We start from the raw sequence: 9620 nt of genomic DNA, 5'->3' as shown, positions 1-9620 counted from the left end.
TCACTGCAGACTCAGAAGCTCTGGGTCTCTGAGTCTAGCACAATCCAGACCCAGAGGCAGCATCAAAACTCCCAGGCACCAAAGATGGTGCTGGTGGAGTGAGAGAGATCAGGTGTTTCGGGAGACAGAGGAGGAAGGAGGTGGAATTGGGGGGTGGGAAGGGGCTGCAGAGGAGGCAGAAGGGGTGGGAGGAGAGGAGAGGGCATAGGAGCAGGGGTGTGGGGTGCAGGGCCGGAAGAGTAGCCCTGGTCATCAGACCACTGTGCTGAGGGTAGAGGAGTCCTCAGAGGGCACAGGCAGCGCGGGGGCCCGCTTGAGGGGACGTCGGGTCCCATCCCGGTTCTGCCACACGTACTGGGCCAGATAAGCCACCACCAGCACCAGCCAGCCCCCCATGGTGACCAGCAGGGCCACGTCGGTGCTGTGCCGGGCCCCGCCCCGCCCCGTCCCACACAGCTCTTCCTCCCCAACCAGCGGCAGGAACTCCTGCCCCACGAGGTCTGATCGGGATCCTGGGCCACAGACGATGCCCGTCCCAGTGCCCGGTGCCAGCCTCACCCGCTGAAGCACCTCCTGGAGGGCACAGTCGCAGCGCCACGGGTTGGCAGACAGGTTCACTTGGATCTGCAGCCCCACAAAGGCCTCCACGGGCACCGAGGCCAGCTGGTTGGCAGAGAGGTCGAGGTGGCGCAGCGTGCCCGCCAGGCCCTGGAAAGCGGCCCCTGAGAGGTGGGCAAGGACATTATGGGATAGATCCAGCTCCTCCAGGACAGGCAGGTGCTGGAAGGCCCCAGCCGGCACGGACGCCAGCCGGTTGGCATCCAGGTAGAGCTTGCGGGTGTCGTTAGGGATGCCGGTGGGCACAGCCCTCAGGCCTGCCTGGCTGCAGCGGAATGTCCGCTCCCCAGCTTCTTCTGCCACGTAGCAGCCCTGGGGAGCCAGCCGGGGGCTGGGCACAGTACCCCCCGTGCCTATCACCAGCAGCAGGGACAGGAGGTGACCAGCTGGTGGGAGCATGGCCACAGATTGGCATAGTCCTGGAGTGGAGTAGGATCTGGGTAAGAAAAAGCCCCATAAATGAAGAATGAGCCCAGAGAATTCCATTCCCACGGCCAGCATTCTCTTCCTGAAGTCCCCCTGTGGATTCCTTTTGGGCCGGGGCCTCTCCTTTGGGAGCTCTCTCAGGCCTGGGTGGCTTTTTTGCTTCTTTGGGGTCCAAGACTCCTTATTGGGCCCTTTGGGTAGAGGGTCCCCTGGGCCTGAGACTCTTCTGGGGTCTCTTTGATTCTGGAAGGCTAATCTATGAAGTCTCTTGGTCCAAAGCCCTATTGGTCATTCTGGGTCTGGGGGCTTCTCAGTGTCTGCTTCTGCTCATGTACTGATTTCCTTCATTGGAATACAGGCTTTTCCTGCCAGCCTACCTGGATGGCTGCCAGGTGGGCCAGGTAGGCACCAGAGGGCCCAATCAGCAACAGGGCTTTGCAGCATCCAGCTAGGCTAGGTGATTCAGGCCCCAGCTTCTGTACCCGTTCACCCTTTCTCCTGGAACGTCCGCCCCTCTGCCCATCCCGGCTTTGTCCTCTCCGCCCCACTCTTCCTCCCTGTCCTCTCCTTCCTCCTCCCAGCCTCTCACCCCTGTTGGTGGGAGAGCCTTCTCCTGCGCTGCCGTCTCCCCGGAAGTAGCCTCCCTGTTGCTCGGCTCTGGAGACCCGCTTCCTCCTCCAGAAGCCTTGCTCGCTCGCTTGTAGCTGCTGGAAGTTGGGGGTTGGGGCCCAAGAGTGTTGGGTTTCCTGGCATGTGACTCCAGGCCCCAGGTGTCAGATACCTGAGCCATGGTCTGGCCAGGCGATGCCAAGAGAGGGCAGATCCCGGACCCTGATGAGCTCTGCCTTGGGAAGACTGGGCCCCAATTCCATTCCCTGCCTCAGGCTCCCCTTCCAAGGCCTTGACATGCTATCCTCCATCCTTCCTCTCCCAGCCGGGGCTGAAACTCTGCCTCTTAGAACCTCTGCCCTCTGCCCAGAGCCTGGTTGAGCAGAAGGATCCCTGCTTGGAAGGCCTGGGGGGCAGAACTGGGGTGGGCCCCCTCTCACATCCACTGTCTCCTGAACTCATCTCCCTTCAGCTCCATACCTCCCTTCTGCCCTCCTACAGTGCACCTTCTTCCGTGGTGAACAAACTTTCCTCAGCCTTTTCCTTGGAAAACTTGTCTCTCTCTCTGCAGAGGACCTCATCTTCTGGCTCCTCGCATGGTACCTGACCTCCTTGCCTGGCAGGAGGCACTGCGTTAATTCTCTGCACTGTTGGTAGACGGCTCCTCAAGGAGTTGGAAGGGGTTCTTCAAGGTTTCCGAAGTCCAGTACGGTCATCTACAAGTTTTCACGCTGATTTTCTGTTCTGGATTGGAGCTGACTCGGATTCTCTTAGTTTGCTGGGGTCTTGAGCTCCCAAGTTGGTAGTGTTAACTCTCCTTCAGGCCCGGGAGCCAAGGAGGGCTTGTACGACTTATTCCCCAGGGCCTTTTGATCCCTACCATCATGTGCAGCCATGCCACCCCGTCACACCACCCTTTTTTAATGTAAGGGAAGGGAACAGAAGACTGGGTGTCACAGAGATTTGCACAAAGGAGACTGAGGTCATACGCTGTGGAGACCTTTCTGAGAAGGAAAACCTTGCTGGATTTTGTAAGAGACTATGGGTGACCAGGATCAGACAACAGAAGTGACGGCCCAGTGCAAAATGAAAATGTGGGGCTCCTTTGTTCAAAACTGTTAAGAATTTCAAGACGGCAACAACAGCACGTCGTAAAACCAGGTGCAGGGCCCTTCTGAATGCAGGGCGTGAGGCCCTGTGGGACTGCACAGGTTGCAGGCCGCTGAAGCTGGCCCTGTAGGTGACCTTTGAATGAGCAATTTCAGACGCGTGATGGAAGCCAGAATCAGAGGGTAGGATACTGGATGATGTTACCTGTGGGCATGTATTTACCACTGACTCATTCTGGTGACATCAACAGGGTCATTTCTCAGACTCCCATTTGTCCAAGGAATCAGATAAGACACACTTTTTACACCTGGGCAGGAGAAGTGAACATTGTGTCTGTGGTTGCTTGTTAGTTAGGCCAGGCACTCTGCCACTGAATACTTGGGAGTCCATTTTGGGATTGGGCCTGAATGCAGAAGAGGAAGCACATGGAAGCCTACCCCTCCCACTGCTCTCGCGTCACACTGGGCAGGGACTTTAACTAAGGCACAAGAGGTGAGTTATCTCCTTCTCCGACTAGGCCAGCTACCAGGAAAGAGTGGGACTGGGGTTTCCAGCACAGCAGCTGCTGGAGAGGTAGGAAGTCTGCTCACCTAGGAGGGTCCAGCTGGCTCATGGACGTGATCCACGTGAGGGTGGTTAAGTGCAGTGCTCAGTAGAGAAGGGAGAACAGAGAGGAGGGAGGAACCACACTCAGGACGGTGCACAGTGCAGACTGGGGGTTGACAAGGTTGGAGCAGAAGTTCTTCCCTGCCATTCATTCATTCATCCATCCGTTCAGTGAGGGTTTCCTGCGAGCCCCATGTTATAAGTAGTACTGTGCTCAAGATTCAGCCCCTGTTCTGAGGGTCTCAGATGGCTGTGGTTAACCCAGTGGTTCACCCAGTCAGCACATTAGAATCACTTGGGGGAGCTTCTAAAATTAGTTATGCTTGGGTTTACCTGGACCAATTTAGTTAAAATCTCTGTGGATGGGGTCTAGGCCCTGGTGTATTTTAAAAAGCTCCCCAGGTATTTCTAACGTGCAGCCTGAGTTAAGAACTGCCGGTCTAGACAAGTACTGGTGGCGGGGACGCTAATAGCATCTGCCTGGCCCCCTCCATCATGTCCAAGGTTGAGGAGGCCAAGAAGCTGGCAGGCCGTGCAGCGGTGGAGAACCACGTGAGGAATAACCAAGTGCTGGGGATTGGGAGTGGTTTTACAGTTGTCCACGCTGTGCAGCAAATAGCTGAAAGGGTGAAACAAGAGAATCTGAACCCCGTCTGTATTCCCACTTCCTTCCAGGCCCGTCAGCTCATCCTGCAGTATGGCTGAACTCTCGGTGACCTGGACCGACACCCAGAGACTGACCTCACCATCGATGGTGCTGATGAGGTAGATGTTGATCTCAATCTCATCAAGGGCAGTAGAGGCTGCCTGACTCAGGAGAAAATTGTGGCTGGCAATGCCAGTTGCTTCACTGTGATCACCAATTTCAGGAAAGATTCAAAGAACCTCAGGGAATCAGTGGCACAAGGGGAACCCCCATCAAGGTCATCCCGATGGCCTGTGTCCTAGTGAGCCGAGCTGTGACCTAGAAGTTTGGGGGTGTGATTGAACTTCAAATGGCCATCAACAAGGCAGATCCCTTGGTGATGGATACAGTGAGTCCCCTGTTATCCATATGAACAGAACTCATATGAATGAGTTCCGTTCTGAGAACGCATTCATGTGTCCAATTTGTTCATAAGTCCAACAAAGTTAGCCTAGGTACCAATGAACACAATTGGCTATATAGTACTGTACTGTAATAGGCTTATAATACTTTCATACAAATAATACATAAAAAACAAACACAAAAATTAAAGAAAACATTTTTAATCTTACAGTACAGTACCTTGAAAAGTACAGTAGTACAGTACAACAGCTGGCACACAGGGGCTGTATCGAGTGAACAGGCAAGAAGAGTTACTGACTGGAGGAGGGAGAGGAGGTGCGAGATGGTAGAGCTGAAGGATCGTCAACAATAGGAGACGGAGGGCAGGCTGCAATTTCACTCATGCCTGATGTCGATGGCACATGTTCTGATTCCTTGCCGGATTCAATTCTATCTACCCTCTTGAAAAAATGATCCAGGGGTGTCTGGGTAGTAGCTCTTTTTTTCTCATCATAGATGACATGGTAGCATTGGATTGCATCCTGAACGGCAGCTGCAACCTTCGTGAACCTTTCTACGTTCGGGTCCTGTGCTTCAAAACTAACAGTGCCTCCTCAGATAAAAAAAATCCCCTTGCCATTTCTTGCATCCTGAATCTCTTTGGTTCTTCACTTACTTCTTCCTCTTGTCTCTCTTTGTCCTTTCTCTAGGCCTCCAATTCCACCAGGTCTTCATTAGTAAGCTCCTCATGTTGCACAGCAACAGCACTGTACAGTAAAGTACATAAAAGCACAACAACTTGCAGAGGATGCCCGCATGTGACAATGTACGCCAGACACATGAACTAACTTGCGTGATTGGACATGTGAACGCACTTTCGCATCTTTGAAAGTTCGCAACTTGAAGGTTCGTATGTAGGGGACTTACTGTAATGGGAATTTTATCCTGGACTGGAAGTTTGACGGGGTCCACAAATGGAGTGAAGGGAACACAGCTATCAAAATGATCCCAGGTGTGGTGGACACGGGCCTGTTCATCAGCATGGCGGAGAGAGTCTACTTTGGGATGCAGGACGGCTCGGTGAACATGAGGGAGAAGCCTTTCTAAAGTGGCCCTGCAGGAGCGGAGTGTGTTCCCCTCACGTCCCCAGCCCACCGCCGCGGCGGACATGCCTCTCCAGGAGCCTTTGCCTTTAAGTATCTGTGCCATGTAGACAGCTTGTCAGGGTGGGGGGGTTGAAGGTTAAATCCTGTCCTCTGACTTATTGTTATTAAATGTCTTTTTTAAAAAGAGAAATACAAACAAACACATATATTTTTGCTGTTAAAAATACTCAGTTTTTTTTATAAAGTAGAACTTGATTTCATGTTGTATATGAACCATTTACCAAAAGAAAGGAGGACTGTCTTTTAAACTTTTAACTTGAGGCTGCTGGTTAAGCTTCTGAATGTTGGGTTTGCTGAGAGATATAAATCAAACTTCTCTTTAAACTGGTGAAACGAAGGGCACAGCCAGCAGTGATTCCCTGATGCCTTACTGGAAACACTGGATTTGTTTACTTTTCTGCCACACTGTTTTGTTTTCAGTTTTTGTTGCATTACGCACAACATGTAGTTACATGTTTTAAGATGTGAATTACAAAAGTCTGGTGAGTGTAGTGGCGTGGCACTCGTGACGCAGAGTGTGTAAACTATCGAGGGAAAATGTGGGAGCTCTTTTGCTGAGATGAGGGGGTTCGTTCAGACCCCGCTTGTTGGAAGCCATTGGCCAGAAATACTTGCCACTGCTGCCAACCTACTGCTGTGAGCAACCTTTCAAAGACTGTTTTTGTTGTTAATATTTTTTTCGTTCCCTTATTACTCAGCCATAGAAAGGAGCAAAGTTGGGTCATTTGTAGTGATGTGGATGAATCTAGAGTCTGTCATACAGAGTGCAGTAAGTCAGAAAGAGAAAAACAAATATCGTATATTAATGCATATACGTGGAACCTAGGAGACATGGATAGATCTAGAGTCTGTCATACAGAGTGCAGTAAGTCAGAAAGAGAAAAACAAATATCGTATATTAATGCATATACGTGGAACCTAGAAAAATGGTACCGATGAACCTATTTGCGGGGCAGGAAAAAAGATGCAGATGTAGAGAACGGACTTGTGGACACAGGGGGTGATGGTGAGGGTGGGATGGTGGGAGGTCCAAGAGGGAGGGGATATATATATACATATAGCTGATTCACTTTGTTCTACAGCAGAAACTAACACAACATTGTAAAGCAATTCTACTCCGATAAAAAAATAAAATAAAATATTTTTTTGTTCCTTTACTGTTAGTTGCATGGCGTCAGAAGTTGTTACCTCTTTATGTTGTTTGAGGGCTGAAATAAAACAGTGTGGTGCCATTTTGAAATAAAAAAAGAAAAAAGAACTGCCAGTCTAGAGGGAGACATGGACGTGTGGACACACGTCTGCACAGTGCCTTTAATGTGATGTCTGCCAGAACCAATGTGTGAAGCCCAGAGCTGTGAAGCCCAGAGAGAGGTTAAAGTCACTGTGGCAGAATCTGCTGGTGTTGTCGGGGGAGGGCGCGGGGGGCGACATTTTAACCTCTACCCAATTAGGGCTTTTCAGGTGGGCCTGGGAATTAAAGTACCATAAAACAGATGAACAGTAGAAAAGCGTACACATTTATATGTCTTGGAAGGGGAGGGATAAATTGGGGATTTGGGATGAACAGATACACATTACTATATACAAAAAAGATAAACAACAAGGTCTTACTGTAAAGTCCTACTGTATGTGTAACTGATTCACTTTGCTGTGCACCTGAAACACCGTAAATCGACTTGACTTCAATGGGACTTCCCTGGCGGTCCAGTGGTTAGGACTCTGCGTTTCCACTGCAGGGGGCCCGGGTTCCATCCCTGCTGGGGGAACTAAGATCCTGCAAGGGGTGTGGCGCGGCCATAAGAAAAAAAAAAAAATCAACTATACTTCAATTAAAACATTTTTAAAAAAATTTATAAAAAAAAAAATTTTTATGTTAATGACACGGGAGCCCTCATAAAGAAATGAAGACCTAGGAAGTGGTAAAACATTAATACTTTTATACTAGGTTGAATAAAAAGCAGTGATTGAAGCAAAGTGACTAAAATATACGGGGAGTTTAAAGGAAGGGAAAAACTATTTTAACAAGGCCTGTTTGTACAGAATTCTCTTGGCTTTGATTCTCCGTTGAAGAACGTTTCTTTTCTCCCCATACAGGGAGGGCATCTTTCACATGGGGGTTTGGTCTCCTGTTTTCTGGACGAAAAGGGGAGATTAGGATGCTCTTCTTGCATCTGCTCAAAATAATCCTTACGCCCAAGTGGCATATTTTGAGGTGGTGTATTTTTTTTTTATAAATTTATTTTATTTTTGGCTGTGTTGGGTCTTCGTTGCTGCGCGTGGGCTTTTCTCTAGTTACGGCGAGTGGGGGCTACTCTTCGTTGCTGCGCGTGGGCTTCTCACTGCAGTGGCTTCTCTCGTGGCGGAGCACGGGCTCTAGGTGCGTGGGCTTGCAGTAGTTGTAGCGCACGGGTTTAGTTGCTCCGCGGGGTATGGGATCTTCACCGACCAGGGCTCGAACCCGTGTCCCCTGCATTGGCAGGCGGCTTCTTAACCACTGCACCGCCAGGGAAGCCCCTGGGGTGGTGTATTCTGCCACCCTTCAGTATCCATTCTTAAGCTCCTTCCTTGATAAAACACACTGTTTTGGGAGTAGCAATGTGCTCCGTCCCTCATGACAGAGCTGATTGGTCCTCTCAGTTTGTCAGAAATCTCGTCCACTTTCCCAGACACCTTGGCAGCTGGGCGTGGTCCACTGTGATCAATGATGTCTAAACAGAAGTCTGCTAAAGGGGTTTCTAGGACAGTCTTTGATATGCTCATAAAAGAGGGTGGTTTGGGCCCTCCCCTTCTCCGTACAGCTTTCTTCAGGCTTTGAACATGAAGGGTCAACTACAGTCTTTTGTGACCCTGAGGCAGCAAAGCCGAAAGGAGAGGTGAAGAGTATCACTGAGACATTGGCCTGGATATTGCTGAGCCGCTCAACCGACACAGGCAGCTGCCTACCTCTGGACTCACTATGTGAGAAAAATAATCTCCTGCTTCATTCAGTGCTTCTCAACTTGGCTGCACATTCGAATGTGGGAGGTTTTGAAAATTACGGATGCCTGGGTCCACCTCAGAGATTCTGATTAAATTGATCTGGCATGTGTACGGTGATAGGACTTTTTAAAGATCCTTAGGAGATTCTGATGGCAACCTAGGGTCACAAAAATTCCTTTGCTTGGGTTTTCTGTTGCTTTTAACTGAGAGCATTCTTACCTGATACACTAACTTTTCCAGGATGTTAGGGAAGGCTTTACCAAGGAGTAGCATTTGAGCTGGGTCTTTAAGGCTCAGTTCATCAGGTGAAGCAGCAGTGTATGTGCAGGGTCAAGGGAGCATGAGAAGGCTTGGCTTCTCCTAGACAGTAGAGCAGAAGGGGTGGTGTCAAAGGCTGCAGTTAAAGTGGAAAGGGACCAGATCCCTGTGGTCTTAACACACCATGTAAGATTTAGGACTTGGTTCCATGGCTGATGGATTGACGGTTATTTTTTTTAAATAAATTTATTTATTTATTTAATTACTTTTGACCGCATTGGGTCTTTGTTGCTGCGTGCAGGCTTCTCACTGCAGTGGCTTCTCCTGTTGCGGAACATGGGCTCTGCGCCACCAGGGAAGCCCGATTGAAGGGTTTTAAAATTACCTTTGATATTTGGATCATGTTGCTGGCTGTGAGAGGGATGTATTGGTGGAAGAGAGACCAGTTACTGCAACAGTCCAGGTGGGAGGTGATGAGGGCCTGGCTGGACGCCAGAGCATGGGACTGAAGGAGCTATGCTTGGAAGAGCCCAAGATCATCAGACATTTGTGCCACTGGGCACATCCCTTCCCGATTCCCTTGGGTCTTTGATTCTCTGGACCTCATGGCCTCTGAGATCCCTACCAGCCTGATGTTCAATGTGTCTATGATGGTGGGACAGGGAAGAGGCTGAGGCACGTCAGGGCCTGGCTCCCAAGTTCAGGGTCCCAGAAAGTAGGTCCTTCAGGCCCCCACCCTGGGCGGACCGAGTCACAGCTCCTTCCTCCAAGGGGAGTAACTCCATGCCCCAAAGATGTGACCTTGGAAGGAAGTTCAGCAG

The 9620-nt window shown here is 50.2% G+C and overlaps 1 protein-coding gene and 1 pseudogene across 1 annotated transcript; one reads left to right on the top strand and one right to left on the bottom strand.

The window, feature by feature from the left end:
* Nucleotides 1-252: 252 nt before the first annotated feature.
* LRRC3C (leucine rich repeat containing 3C) lies at nucleotides 253-2691 on the bottom strand. Its single transcript, XM_007465179.1, has 2 exons — nucleotides 2621-2691; nucleotides 253-1054 (listed from the first exon to the last, which is right to left on the bottom strand). Exons 1-2 carry the CDS (start codon nucleotides 2638-2640, stop codon nucleotides 253-255), a joined length of 822 nt encoding a protein of 273 aa, XP_007465241.1. The 5' UTR covers nucleotides 2641-2691.
* Nucleotides 2692-3819: 1128 nt separating this feature from the next.
* Nucleotides 3820-5503, top strand: LOC103078031 (ribose-5-phosphate isomerase-like; annotated as a pseudogene).
* Nucleotides 5504-9620: the final 4117 nt, after the last annotated feature.

Source organism: Lipotes vexillifer, unplaced genomic scaffold (assembly GCF_000442215.2).
Source record: "Lipotes vexillifer unplaced genomic scaffold, Lipotes_vexillifer_v1.1 scaffold591, whole genome shotgun sequence".
NCBI lineage: Eukaryota > Metazoa > Chordata > Mammalia > Artiodactyla > Lipotidae > Lipotes > Lipotes vexillifer.
Note: the sequence above shows the minus strand (reverse complement) of the source record. Positions and strands in the feature narration are given on the sequence as shown.

Coding starts and splice junctions, on each gene's coding strand:
- LRRC3C (XM_007465179.1), bottom strand. CDS start 2,640: ATGACCTCAGTCTCCTTTGT. Junction 1,055..2,620: donor ATGACCTCAGTCTCCTTTGT/GCAAATCTCTGT, acceptor TTTCTTACCCAG/ATCCTACTCCACTCCAGGAC.